A 20,684-nucleotide genomic window follows, 5' to 3' on the forward strand; every position below is an offset into this window, starting at 1 on the left:
GCAATACATCCTGGAAAGGGCTGTCAAGACCAAACTATTATCTTACAACAAAGGAGAGCAACTTTAATCAAAGAGAACACCCTGATCAAATTTTTATAAATCATTAGCCAATAGCTGATGAAAGATGATAGTTTTTATTAGTGTCACTCTGTCGTGCCAGATCTGGAAATCCAGGACTTGTCTCGGTTGTCATAGATTTCCATCATTTAACAAAAAACAAAACAAAACAAAAAAAAACCCCAAACAAACAAAACCAAAAAAACCCAAAAAATCTGAGATGTGAGTACATTTTGCTAAAACTATGTGCAAACAAAAGATTAACCAAAGATTAGCTTGAGTTTTGAACATGAGAGCAAAGGACTCAGAAGAACTATTTATTCCTTCTCCAGTATATGTAAAAGAAATTACACAGAATGGTCCTGAACTATTGTTCAAGCATGTTTATCCTTACTCCGTAACAGAAACTAAAAAGCATCCTTAAACCTCCTGTATGAAGATGAAAAATCAAAAGCCTTGAGACTATTACAGGAACTAGAAACAGAAGCACTTTTAATTTAGCTCCAGTAAGTTGTTGCTGAATAGTTGAAGCAGCATCTAATTAAAAACAATTTCAGGTACTAGTCCTGCTTACATTTTTAGTGAAGATTTTGAATTTCTATGGATCCACAAAACTCATATTTTATTTATAGAGTCCAGATAGTTTTTTAAATCAAACACAAGAGCAGCTTACAGGGAAATACCATTTATGAATGCAATTCCATGAAAGAGATTATCTGTAAAAGGGCACTGGATCAACGTAGTTTTTAGGGGGACCATTCCAGTAATTTCTTGCAGTCTTCTGGTCACATTCAAGCTATCCAGTTGGGTGAAAGTTGTATGGGGCCTGTATTTCTGCATCCTAAATTTTGGCAGATTATATAACTTAAAACAAACTATATTTTAAAAGTAAACACCAGCTGTTTTCATTTGCTATTTTGAACCTAGAGAGTAAGCAGGAACAGGGACCACAATTAACTTTCATTTTAAGTATTTGATTCTCGGCTGTTATGTTTTTGCCCTGCTCTTTGTTGTGTACTTCTAATGGATATGTAGAGACAGGAACCTTTATCAACACAGATTTTTGACAGACATAAAGAATATTTCCATATTCTATGTCTCAGTACCATTCATTTTAATTTCTTCTTTATGATATCCCTTGTACTGTTAGTTTTCAAAGTTCCATTAGCTTACTTCCTTTCACCATAATTTCTTAAATACATAAACAACATAGTTTTTGTTGCAGTTTAAAAAAAAAAATCTTGTTTCTAATCTTAATTTTTTTCTACTTTTTTTTTTTTTCTATAAGCATGGCATTTCGCTTAACTAACACTACGAAATTCTTAAGGCTTTTTTTTTTTGCAAAACAATTGCGATGTTTACACTTAAGGAAGATTTTTTCACAAGCTGCTATATTTAAATGTTAGTGCCCTTATCTATCCACCTCATGTCCCCCATGTCTCTTTATGTCCATTAGACCAGGCATGCAAGAATAGACTATGCAGCTACTCCATTTCACAGATTTAGAACCAAATATAAATCAGATGCTAAGGAAGATGTAACCAAATTACCCCAGTGGGCTTGGCATAGGTCTGCACACATACATCCTGTTCTGCTGTTGCTCCCTGCTAAGTGCAGAGAAAGGAATACAAGGACGTACATCACAGAGAACAGATTGCAAAAATAAAATAAAAACAGTAAAATAAAATAAAATCACAACAATCCCTTTGGTGCAGATAAGCTATACTTCACATTTTTACATATTTTTGAGGTTTTTTAGTATATTTTGCTCTCCTATAATTCCTTTTTTCTGCTTAGAATGTTAAAAGTCCTTGCCTTTTTACAAAACCTGGTGAGACCTATAGAAAATCCTCAGTTTATACATTGTTCAGATTAACAGAGAAATGTCCTGATGCTATAGGACAATTTACAATGAATTTAGTTTCTTGATCAGTAACCAGTTGGAATATCTCCAAATCTACTAATCTTGCTTTCCTATTTTCCTCCAAGTAAAATATGTAATTTCAAATTGACTATAATTTTTTCTTTTCTCTTTTTTTTTTTTTTAATGAACTGACTTTGTCAAACCTTAAGAGTGCAATTCTTCAAATAACCTGATTTTATTATGATGTCTGATTCTTGTTCTTCAGGAGATCAGACCTGATTATATTTGTGGCTAAAGTTAGTTGCTTTAAATAAAGAAAAATGAGGAATACCATACTTGCTGCTGAACAGATTAGAAATCTACAGATTTCTATTAATCAATTCATATTGACAGGTAAGGTTCAAGGAATTTAGAAACAGGAAGGCCACCAAAAACTAAAAGCATTTGGAATAGAAGAAAAGTTTCTGTAATCAAAAGCTCAAATGAGCCTAAGGACAGGAACAAGGTACAGTAACAATCAAGGAGGGACAGTGAGAGACAGAAGCCATGAGGCGATGCTGTACAGGAGAATAGAAGACAAGACAAATAAATAAATGACAAAGCATCAGAATAACGTGAGGACTTGATTTTTCAGCAGTGCTGAACACTACTGCAAGTCTAGCCCCTAGTTCTTAATGAACTGGTTCATCACAAAATCTTGCCAAAATACCTGAAGGATTTATGCATTCATTTATTTAAAAAGCAGAAACCTACACAAAAATAACTTTACTTAGATTAAAGGAAGCAAAGAGAGTGGCAAAATTATCTACCTTTACCCAGTGTTTACTGTCTTTCTGGGAATGGGTTGATAAGTTGCAGAAAATTGTTAGTCTTCAAGTATGGCTAATCTATTGACAGCATTACTATAAATTAACTCATACAATTTGCATAACTATAGCATAGTACAAGCACTCAAACTTGGTAGCTGAGTAGGTATTTCTTAGAACTATGGATCCATCATCAGGATGCCATGAGGTACTTTGAGTTTATACTCAGTATTTTGCCAAGTGATGCAAGTGAGGTGTTGCATTTTTAGCAGTGCTGCATTGTGTGAAATTTAAAAATATTAACCTGCAATTTTCAAAATTAAAATGAAAAGATCTGATTTGTGATTGTTTTCAAACCTTAATTTTTTATGTCTGCAAAATTCATTCCCACACACAAAATTCCAAGTGTTATAAATAATAAGGCATGTATATGAACAACAAAACAGCTGAGCCATGCAGGTCCAGGCAATAAAAGCTGACTTACAAAATGATAAAAATTTATGAAAGCACATGAAATGCATTACAAGTTTTGCAAACTGATCAGGTACTACGCCTCTTTAAATTCATAAAATCATAAGACAGCAAAAACTATAAATCATTGTGAAAAAAATGATACTGAAAAGCATGTAAAAATCATGATGTATTTCCTAAAAATATGTGCCAAGACATAGCCTAGTGGAAACAATGTACCTCTGATGCTCTTCACTTAGTAGTGTAGAAACAGAATACTTGTAGTCTCCAAATTTTCTCACTTAGCCATATGCTGGCTGTGCATGGGGAAGCACTCTTTCAATCTCAGCAGAGCTTTTGTTTCTGGCTATCCTGGATATCTTTGATATCCACGGAGCTAGCCTTCGCTTGCTCCCTGGTTTTCATGCAGCAACTGGCGTCTCCTGCAATCCAGGTATATGGTGAAAAGTTCAACTACTCTGCTACAAGGTGAGCACTGTAACCTCCCAAGTTACTCTTGGAGGTTCCATTTATTTCTCTTCTATACAAGAATAGCAGCAATAGTATTATTTTCATAGTTTTAACATAGGCAAATTGTTCTTTCCATTAAAAAAAAAATGGAAAAGTACTGTTATCATGACATAATGAATACTGGAACAGTTAACAGACTCCTGGAGCACACTAACTACTTTTTTCCGTTTATCAACTCTGAAGCAAATGAAGGAGACAAGCAAAAGATAACATTGTTATAACTATTTTTTAGTTGTACTACCCAATGACTTGCCAAATCCATCTGTACAAGCTCCTGAACTTAGCTGTTATCCAGGTTAAATTGGCTCTAGCAATCTGAAAAAAAAAATGGATTTTTGAATGATATGCAAGGAATATGGTTTGGCTTTTTTTTTTTTTTTTTTTAAATTTATTTTAACAGAGACAATTTGAGACAATGGTTGAAAATAAGCAGAAGACGGTCTGTGGAACTAGGGAGTGAAACAGAAGACATCAATTTTCTTGAACACATTTATTCTCTGCCACTTTGTTATCTTTTACTTCAAAATTTTACTTTGTTATACAGTCACAGAAACTAAAAGCATTCCTGCAAAGTTCTTTTGATTCTGACTTACAAAAAGGACTATTTCTGTCTTAGGTTAGCAGGAATGCTGTGTCCAGTTCTGGGCTCCTCAGTAAAAGAGACCCTTGGAACAGGTCCTGTGGAGGGTGAGTGAGGACAATTAGGGGAGCAACTCTCTTAACAAGAAAAGCTGGGAGAGCTGGGCCTGTTCAGTCTCAAAATTGAATGACTGAAAGGGAACTTAATTGATATCCATAAGGGATATCAAGAGGATGGAGCCAGGCTGTCCTTGGGAGCGACAAGCAATGGGATGTAAAGCGACGGGAAGAAACTGATGAAAACATGAATACGAGAAAAAACTTCTTTACTGTGCATATGACTGCACACTGAAAAAGACTGTCCACAGCGGTTGTGGAGTCTCTTTCACGAGATACTGCAGAACCGTCGAGATGCGATCTTGCGCCACGTGCTCCAGGATGGCCGTGCCGGGGCAGGGAGGTTGCACCGGATGGCCCAGCGAGGTGCGGCCCCGCTGGCGCGCTCTGACGGGGCGGCCGGGCACCCAACGCGCCGCTGCCCGCCGCTCCAGGCGCTGCCCGCCGCGGCGGCCGGGCGCAGGCGCTGCCCGCGCGGCGGGGGCCGGGCTGGGCCGGGCGCCCGGCCGCGCGGGGTGCCCGGCCCGGTGCCTGCTGCCCGCCGCGGCGCCCGCGCGGCCGGCAGGACGGGGCCGCGCTCCCGCGGGGCTCGCGCGGGCCGGGCAGCGCGGCGGGGCCGGCGCGGGGCGGCGCGGCGCGGCGGCGGCGGCGCGGGGCGGCGGAGGGCGAGCAGGCGAACGCCGGAGCTGCCACATCCGGGCGGCGGCGGCGGCACCTGCCGCGGCGGGGGCCTCGGTGACATTGGGGCTCGGCGGCTGAAGGGGGAGGCAGCGCCGCGGAGCCTGCAGAGAGCGAGAGCTTCGCCCGCACCCGCCGCCACCGAACCACCGCCACCCCGCGCCGCCGCCATGGTGCTGCGCACCGTCCTCACGCACGCGAAGAAGCACCCGGCCGTGAGTACCTGAGCCCGGGCACCCGGCCCCGCGCCCGCCCTTCCCTGCCGCCCATCGGTGTCCCGGTCGCGTCCTCCTCGCCCCTCCGTCTCTTTTCCTGCACCCAGACACGGCCAGGTCCCTTTTCCCCTCCGGTTGCTGCGGCCTTGCTCATGCTGCAGGGCTCGAGGTTGCCCTTCCGTTTTTCATGCCCAGCGGTTTGCCCCCACGCTAGCCCTCCCGTGTTTCTGGGTTTGTAACCCGAATACAGACGGTAGGGGCATTTTGGCAGTGAAGGGAGGGTTGTCTGTCGCAAAAACGCCACGTAACGGAATTGTTGGTTTGGGTTTGCTCTCTGAATGTAGGACTGTTTCTTCATACCTGTCTTTCCATAGTTGTTAGTTCCTCAATGATTCCAACGATATCCTGCAAACAGGGAACTTAGGCCAGGGGTTTAGAGGGCCACGTATTTGTAAAGTCAAAGATTGTTATTTTGCTTGCTATAGCTGACGTCAGAAGTGTTATGTATCAATACTATTTTGTTGTATTGCAGGATGATATTTAACTTTTTGTATTGTTATTCCAGTTGATCCCTCTGTTTGTGATCATTGGATCTGGAGGTATTGGTGCAAGCCTGTATCTTATGCGTTTGGCAATGTTCAACCCTGATGTTAGGTATGTATTCAGTAATCAATCCCCAGTGACAGTCCTCTTGCTGCATATGTTACACTCCACTGCCTTGGTTTTTGTGTTTCTGGAGGCCTTAATGTCTTCATCCAGTATCACCTGACATTAAGTGTGTGAAGCTTTCCTTGATCTGGCAATCTCTTTGTTTACCATGATATTTAGAGACTGCTGACAAAGGACAGTGCCTTTTTCTGTAGAAACTTGCTTGGATGGCTTACTCAGTGACCTAATAACCACAGTACTTTTTTTTTTTTTTAAATTTTGAAGATAGTGTTAATATTCTCTCACATCTTGCATTTCTCTCAATAGCTGGGACAAGAAAAATAACCCAGAACCTTGGAACAAAATGGCTCCCAATGACCAGTACAAGGTAAACTGAGGAATACGGATTTTTATGAAGCATCATATTTGAGGTGTAGCCGACTGCTTTAGGATGTTTGATTATATGGGCAAGTAGTTGGATGAGTGATGTATTCCTTTTGTGCAGCATTTGATTGTCTCTAGAGCTCTGAGCAGAGATAGCCGAGTTTGAGTTTTAAAACTCTCCTAATGGTGGTTGATAATGGGGTGAAAAGAGTCTGTATTAAAGCAGTCATATTTATTGCACTGTTAGGAAAAAAGCAGCTATAAGTGAGAGGGAAAAATTTACTGGTTCATAATACTCAGAAATAAACTACATGGAGAAGGACAAAACCTCAGAAGATCTGAATAAGCTGTTGGCTTTTACTCATGAGAAGCAGGAAAATGTCAGTGTTTAATGTAACTATGAGTTCAGGTCTGCAGTTGACTTTTTGAAAACAAAACAATATTGTAAGTAACTGGATGCAATAGTAATGTTTTTTAGCTGATATTAAAATAATTTCATAGAGCTAATGAAGAAGCATGCAAAGATGTCTAAAACATTTGTAGTTTTGAGGATTCCTTAAATTGTAGACTCATTCGTGTTGTAAAAGACTTCAAGGATTATCAAGTTCAACCTTTGACTGAACACCATGTTGTCAGCTAGACCATAGCACTAAATGCCGTATCCAGTCATTTCTTCCACACTTGCAGGGGTGGTGACTCCATCCCCACCCATGGCAATCTGTTGCAATGTGCGACAGTCCTTCCAGTGAAGAAATTCTTCCTGAGGTCCAATGTGAACCTCCTCTGATGCAGCTGGAGGTTGTGTCCTCTTGTCCTGTTGCTGATTGCCTGGGAGAAGAGGCCAACCTGGCTACATCGTCTTCAGGGAGTTGTAGAGAGTGAACAACCACCCCTGAGCTTCCTGTTCTCCAGGATGAACAACAGCTCCCTCAGACAATCCTCGTATGATTTACTCTCTGTGCCCTTCACCAGCTTCATTGTCCTATTGTGCTATTTTAGTAGATTGCTGTTAAGAATATTTTAAGATTATTTTCATGCTACAAAAAGCAAACCTACTGTGTCTTCAAGGGTAGTATCTTGTTTGGTACCATATACTACGATCCCAATCATTGAAATAAACAGAAAAACCCCACACTTCCAAAATAAAACAGGTTGTGGTTCCCTTAAAAGTCCAAGAAGAACATTTCATTCTTTGTTTTCATTGCCAGTTCTGGAATGTTGCTGGTTTGTAAATATCCGGACTCGGCTAGTCCTGCATAGTGCACAGCACAAATTCTTTTAAAGAGTGGATGACTTGTGTAGCATTCCCCTTCTGCCTTAACATGCAAACACAGCCTCTGGGTTTGCCATATTTGGGTGTGAGAATCACTGCTGACATTTTTTCCAAATCTGCCTTATGGGGTATGAAAAGGACATACATTCTAATTTGAGGATGACTCTTTAGTAAAAAGTTCTTGTTATACAAGTCTTAGCTTTTGATGGGATTTTTTTTTCTATTGTAAGCTTCTTTTTGTCCTATTAACTTCCTCAGTCTTTTTTCCAAAGAAAAGAATTGACAACCTGAGCATTACTGTAGGAGTTGCAGAGAAAGTTGCAATTTGAATGTGATGTAGGCTGTTGTGTTTTCTTTAAGAAAGTTAAAAAAAAATAAAAATTGGATGTAACTAAAAATAATCAAACTGATAGTTACGTGCTTTTTAATCTTTTTGTTTTTAAGAAAAACTGTGCTATCACATGATTGATGTCAAGTCAGGCTGTGATGCCAAAATATGCAGTTAGTTTGTAAACTCATTGTCCTCTCATTGTTCTGGATTGCTTGTAACAGAATCCAATTAGCATGTGAGAGGATCTCTTCTGACTTTAATTCCTCCTGTCATCCTTTGCAGTTCTAGATGCAGCTACCTAAACCAAACTTGACTCTTCTAGCACTGCTCTAAAAGTTCTTTTGTGCTGCTGTCTGTTCACAGACACTGCTTTGACGGCAAAAGCCAGCTTGCCATGTGGCACAATATGCAGGAGCCATAGATTGTGAGCAAAATGGATAAACTCATCAGTACTGTAGAAAGTTCCTCTGAATGGACTTCTAATTCTGGGAGTTAAGAAGAGACACTGTTGGTTTTCTTTAGTGGAAGACATGACCACTCATTTTAAATGCAGAACTTTTAATACTGGGTGTAGAATTAATATTAAAAAGTTACTGTTTATCAAAAGTTTTTATTTATTTATTTATTAGCACCCAGTTCACAGATTCAAAATATGATTTCAGTTTCCTGGCAGAAGTTCAATGATGCATATTTTTAGTAAATACCAGGGAAAAAAGCTTCTTAATTCATATTCTTTCCCTTCTCTTTCCTAGTTGTTCTCGATTAATATGGACTACAGTAGACTGAAAAAGGACCGTCCTGACTTCTAAAAACACAATAATGTCTGTAAGCTGCACAGAAAGGTCTTCCGGAAGCTGTTCGCACAAGTGTCATGTTTAATCATCCAGGAAATTAAATTTGCCTCACACAGCACCAGGTCATGTGTTTGAAACTGTTTTGACGAGGCTTAATAAATGTTTAAAACTTGAAGTGTCTGCTCTTTCATTTTGCAAAATGACAATATCGTCCTATTAACAGTTGCTGCTGTATGGTTTGTCAGTAAGCAAAAGCTATTTCATGTTTCCTTGACAAGAAAGCAAAGTTGTTATGGTGGGCCTTATGCTCAGTGTATTGATCTCAGAAAAATAACTGCATGCTCATGCAGTTATACCAAACTTCAAAAACTTGAAAGCATACATTTATGTATATGCATAAATATTTTTTAATATACCTGAATTTATCTACTTGCCACTTTAAGAAGTTTTGATTGCAGAAAAGTCAATGCCAACAAGTCATTATCCATCAGGGAGGGAGCAGATGTTGCCATATGTTGCTGGAGGGAAGGAAAAAGCCAGACTGTGCTCTCCAAAAGTTTTTGTTTCTTACTTTTTTCTCTTCAAGTTAAGCAGATGTTTTTTTTTTTTAATAAACAGACAACTTTCAATATTTAAAAAATCAAATTCTACAAACATTGTCAAGATTTCCTGTAGATCACAGATTTAAGGAAGTGAAGCACATAGCAGACGAGGATACAGGTTTTGGGAAATAATTAGCTATTTATGTAAGAACAAAAATACATTTCAGAAAGGGCAAAATCTTGCACTTTAGTACCTGGCTGAGTATTGCTATTGGCTTGGTCTTGCTATGGGAAGACAAAGTATCTTTGCAAGTCTGTAACTTATGGTAGGTTCTTTGTGCTTTACTGTGAACATCTGGCACTTCTTTGGATAAGGGGTATTAATTCTGGGCTGTCTGACAGAGTACAGCTGTTCTTATCTTGATAATCTCTGCTTAAAGTTGACTCCAAGAATGTAGATAACTATAGCAACTATTACAAGTAATAAAGGCAAATCAAGCAGCAAGAACTTGGAGAAGAAAATTATTCAGTGGTAATTGGAAAATAACTGATATTTGCAAAGACGTATTTTATATGGAACAGCCTTGTAGGTAAAATTATATCATTTATTTGGTAGCATTTCAGATTATCCTTTTATTATGTACGGAACTGGTGGATTCACTCAGTTTTCATTTGCTTGAAGGGCTCTCATGAAGTCTGAATAAGAAAAAGTGTATTATGACATGAGACATTATTACAGTGGTGAGCAAAGCCCATAGGTGTCCTTGGGGAATGGTTCCTCTCTGGATCCAAATAGAACTGTTGCAACACTTTTGTTCAGTTTTAAAAGTATGTTGTGTAAAAACGGGAACTGTGTTTTATAGCTTGGTAGCTGGAGTTCATTTGAATTTTATCTCTTCAAATACAGATTCTCTGGACATTATAAAAGACCAATATCCAGGAAGTAAACCAAATTCGTAGGTGAGACAAGGTTATTCTTTTTGTGCACAGCTGACATAGGCTTATGTCTTCCTTAATAAAGGCACTTCAATGTATATTTCAAATATATTTAACAAGTGCTTAAGCTACGTAATTCTTTAAATATAGATAGACTAGAAAACAAAAGGCAATTAATTCAGTGTTACTGTCTTTGCCCATTACAGCATACTTGCTCCTAAAAATACATAACACTTAAGATTTTCTAAGTTTAATTATTTTAGAAGTTATTATCCTGAGGGGACACTTTCTCCTTTTTCTTGTGGGGATATACTTCTATCCTATGTTAAATGTAGTGGGCAATAGTCACCATTATTTGCCATCTTAAAAGTAATAAATATCGTAAGAAACAACCTTCCCTTCCTTCCTTCCTTCCTTCCTTCCTTGCTTCCTTCCTTCCTTCCTTCCTTCCTTCCTTGCTTCCTTCCTTCCTTCCTTCCTCCCTTCCTCCCTTCCTTCCTTCCTCCCTTCCTCCCCTCCATTTTTGTAGGGTATTGTTGAAAGACAGCCAGCATGGCAATATTTTGTCTGTATTGAAGTATTCAAGGACTACTTTAAAACAATCACCTATGTCTTTCTTCATGAATCCAAAGATAGAATTCCCTGAAGACAGTGTGAAGAAGTGACTGCAGTTTGGATTCTTAGAATTACATCTTATATTTACTTTTGGCTATTAACTGTTATGAAACAATGAAATCCCATCATTAGTAGGAAAAGTTAAATCATTAATGCCATGTCTTGTAATTTTGCTTGAGCAGATGTGTTATCTGAAAGAGGCTGATATTCTGCTGTCTTAGATTTCAACTGGACACAGGCACTTGATTTGTGGCACGGTTTTTTTTGAATGGTCAGTGTGCACTTGGTCTTAATGTCCTTTTCATGAGCCACATACAGAAGAGTCCTCTTATTTTTGCATTGAAGCACTGTGCATGCTACAGCATTGTGCTTGCATCAGATTTCTGTTAACAGAGTTAGTCTGTGCCTCATCAGTGGTCCTGATTATGCAGCAGAGTGATTAAATCGGAAATTAATTCTGCCCATCTAGGATAGAAAGACTTACAGGTTTCTGTAGCTCTGGCACATGAACGCATATTCTATACAGCATGTTCAACATTTTTTTATTTGCCTGCAGTAAGGAAAGCTCCTTGTATCTAGCTGCCTCTAAGAAATTAGAAGGGTTTGCCTGATATTAAAAGAATAATTTAATTTTTTTGTGGGATTTATAGGCAAATGTCATCTGAGGAATACATTTCAGATCTGTTTTCAACCTCTGCCTTACATTTATAGTTAGTTTGGTGCATGACTATTGAATGACCTTTAAAATAAGGAAATATATGTTAAATGCTGATTCACTAGTGATACTTGGTCAGGAAGAAAGATTGAGAGGTTATGACAGGAATTTTAGAAATGTATCTTGAATGAGCTAATTTTAAAAAATGAGAGATGTGCAAGTGCAGACTGAGTTATTGGCTATGCTGACTGCCCAGCCTTACTATGGATGCAACTGGATGAGCTGTAGAACCACTTCTTCAGTACAAAGTGAAGCATAGCAGGTCTGTTACAACTACAGAAAAGAGGTATTCATTAGCATCGTTGCCACAGAAGGTTTTTTTAATATTACTTAATAGAAGACTTACTCTTCAGTCCTCTCTTTTGAAATCCAGAAGTTGGTCGACTTGTTGCTCTTGTGATCCATTCACTTTTCCTTAGAAGTGGTCTTTACATCAGTATTTAGCCATGAGAAATTTCTGTGAAGCTCAAATGATTTCATATGCTCCTCTGATCTTTAAGCTTCTTAAGACTGTCTCTGGACACTACTATGATGGCATATTTCTCAAATATGTGCTGATTCTGGTGTTGTGAAGTTTGGAAGAATCTTTTTGGGCTTTGGGGTTCTTTTTCAAGAATTTCCAAGTGCTTGTGTCTGTTTGGTCAGGCTTAACACTGTAAGTAAGAATGGCGTGGGCCAGTACAATGCAAGAAGATAAAAATCTCCTCCATTCTTAAGAAGCAAATCCATTTTTAGCATTCAGAATAATGTTTATCTGAACTAGAAAAATAATTTGCATTTTGTTTTTGTTTTTGTCTATTTTGGAAGTTTCATTTAAATGAAAAAATAATGTTTTGACTTTCTAAGCTAACTTTCTAAGCTAATTCTCACAGTTACAAGGTGAAGAGGCTAGGAGATCACCACACTTTAATTTTCTTCTCTGTTTTCAGTCAGAATCAGTGATGCTTTTGGTAATGTGAAATGTGACCATAAGTATGCAAGTAAAGGCAAAAAAAAAAGTATTTAAACTTTTGATAGTTTACTATCAGCATTTACCTGACATTCATTTGCTACTAGAATTGCAAGACTGGCAAGTGGAACTCCTGCAAGAGACAGCAAATTCTGAAGATGATCAGAAAATAGATTATTAACACATGGCAATGCATACATTAAAAAGAAGAAAAGAAATTCTGCTGGTTATATTCATGGGTATTGTCAATGCTTTATAACAGTCACCTAAAATAATATTTCTAGGTTCATTAATTTGAATTACTTTGGACAAAATAATGCACTACACCATTTACAGTTCATCACTATAATGTAAAGACAACTTTACAAGAGAGCTGCACAAGCCATAATCCAATAGACAAATTTATAGACTTGTTTTTTTCACATTGGAAGCAAACTAACTATGAACATGAAATGTTTTCTAATTTTAGTTTCTCTACTGCAGGCAAATGAAACAAACTGCTGAGAAGGTAATGAAAACAGATTACTTAATGGTGAAAAATTTGAGTGCCATTCTTTTTCTACCAGTGGTGCCACTGCTGGAATTTAATGGAGTGGCACCAGTGTGTCTGAATGAAGATTTTGATCCCAGCTGTTTAAAAATAGGGTTGAATCTAATAAGATTTCCTCAGTACTGAGAGCAGGAAGATAGAAGTTGTTATTAACACGAAGAAAGTGGAATTTCATCCCAGTTTCAAACTTCTGCTGTAGTTCCATGATGATTTGTTATCTTCATGTTAAGTCAAACAAATTTAACTTCCTAGCTTTCATGGAAGATTAAGGGAGAAAATTTCAGCCCAGCAGTAAAGATAATGTGCTTTAAATGACCAAGGATCATTGAAGCTTTTTTTTTAAGTTTTCATGTGAAAGTCATCTCTCTCCTACCCCTTTATAAAAGTCCGGGTAAGTTCCGGAGGTATTCCAGGAGGGAAAAAAAGAGCAACAGACATGTGATGGAATAGACAGATGGAGCTGCATCAGGTTTTACATCAATTACAATAAGTTCTTGGATTTAGTGCAGGAGCTTTCTTAGTTTATGTCCTTCAATTTCTGCATATTTTTGGCAATGCAGAAGTTGTTTATTACACCAGCCATGACTGCTTGGCCTGTTAGGATGCAGTGAGAATTAGGCTGAGAGTAAAGACAAAAGCATGATATTCTAATGGGTTTAAATTACTGTGCAAAATAATAAAGCAGTAGCAGAATAACTGCAGAAGAAGGTCTGGTGCACTGTCTTCTGAATTTAGACTACTAATGACAAGTTTGTACTAGTGCCCTAGTGTGAAATAAAAAACAATTTTATGGGTGATTTTGAAAATAGCATTCTTTCTTTCTACATTGCCTCATAGAAGCACAGTTCCAACAAGTAAAATAAACATGTGAACTGTGTCTGAACTGTATATATTTTAATTATATATATAATTATATTATATATATATTTTAATTTATGCTTTCTCATAATGACTTAATTCTCAGTAACCATTTACATTAGTTTAAGCTCATAGTATTTTGTTTCAACCTATGTTATTGTTTCTTAACAAAATTTGTCTTATGCTTTCAAATGGAAAAGGATTTCAGAAGATCTTTCATCTTAATTTTAATTTTATTTTTATGTATAAAAATTAAAACCTGCATCACCAGAAAGAGTTTTTCAGCAGATTGTTACTCAAAGCATTGCAGCAGATACTGGAGCAGGTACTTGTTCTGTAATGAAGTGTAGCAAAGTAGGCAGTTGGGTATGACTCTCCCCAAAATAAAGAGAGAGAAAATTTCCAGGAGCTGTTTTATGCTGGTGGCGCAACACCTAAATATGAAAGTACTATTTTCACTAATGGATGGATGGATTCTGAAGAATGGCTACCTGACCTCCATTTTATCCGGGTCCCTGGCAATTGTTTGCTTTTGTCAATCCCTGGCAGAGGGGAATAAGGTCAGGAGTTGATTAATGGCCCAGACTACAACAACTGAGTACTTAAAAGTGATCTAGACTGCCAAGCAGTGTTTACAGAGTGAGTATAAAAAAGGTGACTCAAACCTTTCCTGTTTCCCATATCAAAGCAAATCTTTCACAGCTGACCTGGTAGGTGGAGCAGAGTTGAGTTTTTACAAATTCTACAAGTTATTAACCTATGCTTGGGCCGATAATGCATAGAGAACCACAGGCAAAGTTAAAATGAGATCCTCGAATTTAGAGCATTTTGCCAAATAACTGTTTCGACCACAGAGCGCAGTATGCAGTGGTCAGGCAGTAGATGTGATTTATGTTGTACCTAGCAGTAGACCTCCTACTCCTGAAGTGTAGGTGCTTGCCCCAGCAGCTGGATGAGTCACGTAGCTGCATTTACTGCCTCATGGAGCTTCAACAGTCTGCTTCAGGAACAGTGGAGCACTTCTGAATGAAGCTTAATATTCCATTATCTGACTGTGGGCACATCAAATGCAAAATAAACAGTCCAGTAGTGCATCTGAAATTCTATTTGGATGTGTTTTACTGTTTCTCAGTCATTACAGAGAACTTTTATGTGAAAGAAGAATGAGCTTTTGAAGACCCTAGAAAGAGAGATTTGTTACAGCCAAAGCAAGGAGAATGGAGAGACAGAAACAAGCAGCCTACTCACTCAGGCATAGGAAAGCAGAGGATGTAAAATGTGCAGTAGAAGTATAATGAATTTCTCCATTAGAAATTATTGTCACAGGGAAATGTTTTTGTACATGAATTCTGACATAGAAAATTGGATGGATTTTTTTGTTTGTATGTCGCATTTATTGAAAATGAGAAAAGCTCAGTGACAGCAGTATATGAATGTGTATAGATATATTGCTTAAGGTCTCCATTTTTCTTGTCTTCAGTCTTTATTCTCTCATCTTCTCCTCAGCTAGATAGCCAAGGTTTCTGCTTACTACCCTGAGAAATCCACTTCACTCATATATCTTCCTCTTGTCACGAGCTTTCCTTCTGTGAGGCTATGCTATTTCGTGACATGCTGGAATCACTGGCTACTTTCACATTAAAAAGAAATAACACCTTTCCCCATCAACATCTCATTACAGCTGTGTCACAGATTTCTGAGTAAGCAGAAAAGTTAAGTGATCCAAGTAAAACTTTTTAGAATTTTCAATATAAAACTCACTTGACTCCCAAATATTTACCAACAAATTGATGATCTGATGGAAACCTGATCTATCTGAAAAAGAAGAGATCTCATATTGTGGGCAGAACAATACCACTGTATATTAAATCAATAAAACATTGTCACCTCTTTCAAGATGGTACATGTTATTTGGTAGCATAAAACCAAATAAATTATGTGCCATATGCAGAAAGAATATAGTAAATATTCAACTTAAAAATGCAATGGTACAGGACATAAAAGTATTTGTATTCTGTATTGTTTTGTTTTATACTGAGAGACTGTTAATGCTAAGTAGAAATCTTTGTAGATCCAGAAGGGAAGCATATGGTGTTCCTTGTCTCAAACCAGATTTTGTATTATTGTATGAGGTACCAGTTGAAATTAAAAAGATATTTCCCCATCAGCTACAGCAGGCTTTGTATTAAGAGCCTGCTGACTGTTTTAGGTTCCACGAGGAAGGAAGGAAGGAATGTCCACATTTTAATATGTCACTGTCAAATGAATTTTTTTATTTTTTTTATTTTTTTGATTGTTTTTCAATGAGATAAGCATTTCCCTTTAGGACTGGATTTTCAGTAGGGTTTGGTGGTGATACAGTCAATTTTCTTCATAGTAGCTAGTATGAAGCTGTGTGCTGGATCTGTGCTGGAAACTATATTGAGAAGAATGTTTTAGCTGTGGTTGAACAGAGTTTGCTCAGTCAAGGCCTTTCCTGCTCCTCATCCCACTAGCAAGCTGAGGGTGCACAAGGAATTGGGAGGGGACAGAGCTGGGACAGCTGATCTGAACTGACCAAAGCGGTATTTGATACCATATGGCATCATACCCAGCATGTAAGGCTTGGGAAGAAGAAGGAAGAGTGGGATGTTCAGAATGATAATGTTTATCTTCCCAAATAATAACCATTACTCCAGGTGTGCTGGAGCCCTGCTCTCGTGGCATGGTTGAATACCTACCTGCCCAAGGAAGCAGTGAATTAATTCCTTCTTTGTGACTTCTGTTCTACCTATTACGCTGTCTGTATCTCAACCTATGAGTCTTTTTGTTTTTACTTTTCTGATTCTCTCTCCCACCCCACCAAGGAAAAATGAGAGAGATATGGAACTTGTTTGCTGGCTGGGGTTAAACCCATGATAGGTAGAGATTGTTCATAAAAGCTGCTTTACAAATCCAAGATGTCAGAGAGGACTCTTACAGCTACTTCATATATTTACTATTTTGTACAGGCACACAAATGCATTTAACATTAGCAAATTCAGTTGTCATGCAATTTTTTGACTCAGTGACTTTAATTCTGTACAATGCATACTATTTTGCATTTTGTCTCTGTCCCCTAAACCAAATAAACCTTGCATTTTTTAAGCAATCTTGACTATATTAATTTTCTTTGGAGTAATTAATGTATGCAACTTCCAACAGAGAAGAAAAATTAACTTGTGATTTCTAGTGAGAGGTGTACTTGGATGTTCTGGCTAATGCTGTCAATTAAAGGACCACACAGCTTGCTTTCAAGTACACCCTCAGCCTTAAGGAAACTTGTTCAGCAAAGTCCTGTGCCTCGCAGCAGTGTGACTTTGGGCAAACAAGCCTGTTTTTCACACTAGTAGCAGTCCAGCCATGACCACAGCACATGGCATCTGTTCAAGCCATCAGAGGTACTTGCACTGCTGTAAGGCCATGGCTGCTGGTGTCCAGGCTTTCTGAGAGCCATCTCAATTACTGCAGTGCAGCACTGCCCTCTGTCATGTGAATTTCTGTGCTCTGGAATATAGCTTATGATTTTAAAGGGCAAGATTGAGGGACTTAGACCATTGCATGAAAAAAGAACCACGGGAATTCTGTGTTTATGTGCTTGCAAACTACAAAATGTAAACAGGACAAAGAACATTCATAACAAGTAAGTGATTTTGTTTTTTGTGTACAGCTGTGAGTATAAGTACTTTCTACCAAAATGTGTACATATATGCACACAGTGCATGTTTTATATATAGATATAGTACACACACATGAAATATTTTTTAATATTTGCCATTCAGGTAATATGTTCCACATTCATTAATATAGTGACATTCATGCAGCCACTGCAGAGCTTAAATGCCCTGTGATAATTAAATGGCATATGGTCTTCTCTACTTCATGAGCATGGTGTGTCCTTTTGCAGCTGAATCTCTACAGGGTCATCAGTCCTTAAAGGAGAGTCCCTCATGTTGGGGAAGCAGAAGGCAGGATTTCTCAGCTGAGCTCTGTGTTGCCGGGGCTGGAAGTGGTCCACCAAGCGCTGTGCCAGCCCTTCAAGCCCTTCCAGCTGCACCTACATCTGTGCATCATTACAGCAGCAGAGGCTACTGAACTCACCCGGTGGCTGTTTGTGAGCAGCTCTCTTGCCATTTCATTGCCTGGAAAGGAAAATATCTCTTTATCTTCTCTCCACTGAGCTCCCAGTTGTGTGAGGTGCAAGACAGGATTATGCTCATAATGCATTACAGGCCATAAGCCTATTTCTTAGTGTGTTTTAATATTCCATATTGGCATTCCTGCATACTTGAAAAGCAAATCTTGATGGTGTTTATTAATATTTCTCCATTCTTGCATGTAGTTCATGATTTTCTAAGTAAAGGAGGACTCTTTATCAACATTCTTTCAGACACAATTTTTCTATTCTGTGGAAAGGTTTTCCATCTTGCTATAAGATGTGCTTACTTGAGAGCTGATCTATTTCACAAAATTTTAGGGTGTGGTGATGTTATGTTATAAATAGCAAAGCTTTACTATGAAACCTTAGTTTCTTGAAGTGAATATTTTCTATGAACAGTCAATGCAGGTGTAAGCATGGATTAACCTATACAAATTTTAAGGAGATTGAACTCCTTAAAATTTGTAAAAAGCCATATATCTAGGTATTTAGGAATTTAACAGTTGTAGCAAAAGTAGTTATCAGAATATTCAGTACACTGGCATGACATAAATTTGAAAGGGTTTGTATTGTTGCTAAAGGATAGAGGTAAAATTTACTGTTGCTTTAAATGGGGCCAAGATTTATTTCTGAGTTATTTAAAAATCATTAGTGGAAGCTTTTGCAAATTGAACTAGTGTTTGCTTAATCATTGAGTTTTCAGTGGAGAAACATTTATGAAACATGTATGAGATGTCTAATTCTTGGCATGAAGAATGCTGGCTGCTTTTTTTGCTGCAAAGCATCTCAGCCTTGGCAAAACAGGAGTAACAAGTTTTAAACAGATTAATAGTTTATCTGATTTAGTGATCATCTTGCTTTAGGATAGAGTTAAAACTATCAGAATCCTTTCTTGATCTTACTCAGAAAGCATACACTGAGAAGGGAGAAAGCTGCTTTTAGTGCAGATGTGCTATCACTGAAATTAATGCTGTTGGGTGTTACTGTGGTTTGCTTTACTTACTGGTTGCTCTAGGATAGCCTTATTTTTGCAAATAAGTAAAATAGTGTATATAGTATATATATACATATGTGTGATGTTTTGTCTTGCAATAGCTTTTGAATATAATAAATATTACAAAGGAGAACTTTGAAATCATGCTTTTTTTGTCATTTTCTTTTTGTTGTTGTTGTTTGGTGAGGATTTTGTTTGTTTTTTATATTCACAAATAAGACCTGTTTAAGAAAAACAACACATGCAGTCTAGAGGGAAATGTCCAGTTCTGAAAATCTCAATCTCAATTTTTGTATTATGTTTTAGTTGTTAATTGTTTTTTGAATACATTCATGGTCTTTAGATCAAAGAGTTAGAGGGCATGTATTTTTAGTCAGCTGCTAAATACTCCTTAATTTTCCTCCTTTTTATGTAGCGCGCTATGCAGTTTTAGAAATTCCACACTCCACCAGCAGCTATAAATCTTTATCCCTGTGGTCATTCAATCTATTATTCAAAAACTCAATGTTAAACATTTGCACTATGGCAGCTCCAGGATCCAATGCATAGCCCTAATACTAGACTGACCTTTCCAAAAGAGTATACAGTCTGAATAAATAAGATAGAAAGGAGCTGGAGAAAGAGTGCATGTTAATCTACAAATACAAAAATAAAAGTGTCGATTTTGTACAACAGCACACAACCATTCTTTTATTGAATTGATTGCTTCACTTTCATTTGCTTTCATTTATTGAGCCTGCCATATGGCCACACTTTTTTCTTCACAGCCAGTGATATTATCTGCTTTTCTGTTCCAGTGTCCTAGCCCTTGAGGTTGTTTATCCCTGAAAAAAGAGATCAAACTTGTAATCCACTGCAGCAATAGTCTTCCAGACTCAATCAGATTTCTCCTTAATCTCCTTGACAAGCATGAGTGTAGCTTCCTCTGCCTGAAGAAAAGCTTAGAGTTCACCAAATCTCTGGTTCCCAGCATGGATGGTTATAATTCTCACTTTTGAACTCTGACAGCTGAAAACACCAAGTTGGTCCAATTTATTTTAACACTGGCACTGATAAACATTGTAAAATTATCTCAACCCTAAACTCAGCATTGTGGACATACTGTGAATAAAAAGAATGGGAAAAATAAATTAAACAGATTATATATAGAGGCAAGTGTTGTGAAGGGAAGGGGGGAAGGGGGAAATGAGTATTTTATTATTTTGTACTCGATTTTAAGTAATTTCTTTATTACGAGACAACAAAAATCCAGCTGATAGCACAGATGTTGAAAAAGGTTTTTAGACCTTCATAGGAATAAAAAGAGATTTTATTTAAGAAACTGGGACTATGAAGAGCACTTTTGCATGGGGGTTATGTTCATCACCAACCCTACACAGTCCTGTACAAAGCACATATAGATTTCCTTTTCTAGTGCTGCATTATTTCTTATCCCAAGCAGCTCCTTCTGTGAGGAAAAAGTAAAGTACTATATCTAATGGAGTACAAAATGTTTAGGCAATAACCAGAACTGCATTGTTATGTTACAGAGAATCCCAGTTACTATTGCAGAAACAGGAAAAACTCCTAGACCTTGAATATGAAGTTGTAAAAAAGTCTACTGGCTCAGAACATGTTCAAA

General features: G+C 37.9%; 1 protein-coding gene across 1 annotated transcript; it reads left to right on the forward strand.

Annotated features, from left to right (window-relative positions):
• Window positions 1-5,124: 5,124 nt before the first annotated feature.
• COXFA4 (cytochrome c oxidase associated subunit FA4) lies at window positions 5,125-8,902 on the forward strand. The gene is made up of 4 exons (XM_021538348.2): window positions 5,125-5,297; window positions 5,863-5,951; window positions 6,273-6,333; window positions 8,686-8,902. Exons 1-4 carry the CDS (start codon window positions 5,253-5,255, stop codon window positions 8,740-8,742), a joined length of 252 nt encoding a protein of 83 aa, XP_021394023.1. The 5' UTR covers window positions 5,125-5,252; the 3' UTR covers window positions 8,743-8,902.
• The last annotated feature ends 11,782 nt before the right edge of the window (window positions 8,903-20,684 follow it).

This window comes from Lonchura striata, chromosome 1 (genome assembly GCF_046129695.1).
Source record: "Lonchura striata isolate bLonStr1 chromosome 1, bLonStr1.mat, whole genome shotgun sequence".
Lineage (NCBI taxonomy): Eukaryota > Metazoa > Chordata > Aves > Passeriformes > Estrildidae > Lonchura > Lonchura striata.

Excerpts from the sequence above, each read along its gene's own strand:
- COXFA4 (XM_021538348.2), top strand. The coding sequence starts at position 5,253 with ATGGTGCTGCGCACCGTCCTCACGCACGCGAAGAAGCACCCGGCC. Across the intron at positions 5,952-6,272 it reads ATGTTCAACCCTGATGTTAG|CTGGGACAAGAAAAATAACC; the intron begins GTATGTATTCAG and ends TTCTCTCAATAG. Across the intron at positions 6,334-8,685 it reads CTCCCAATGACCAGTACAAG|TTGTTCTCGATTAATATGGA; the intron begins GTAAACTGAGGA and ends TCTCTTTCCTAG.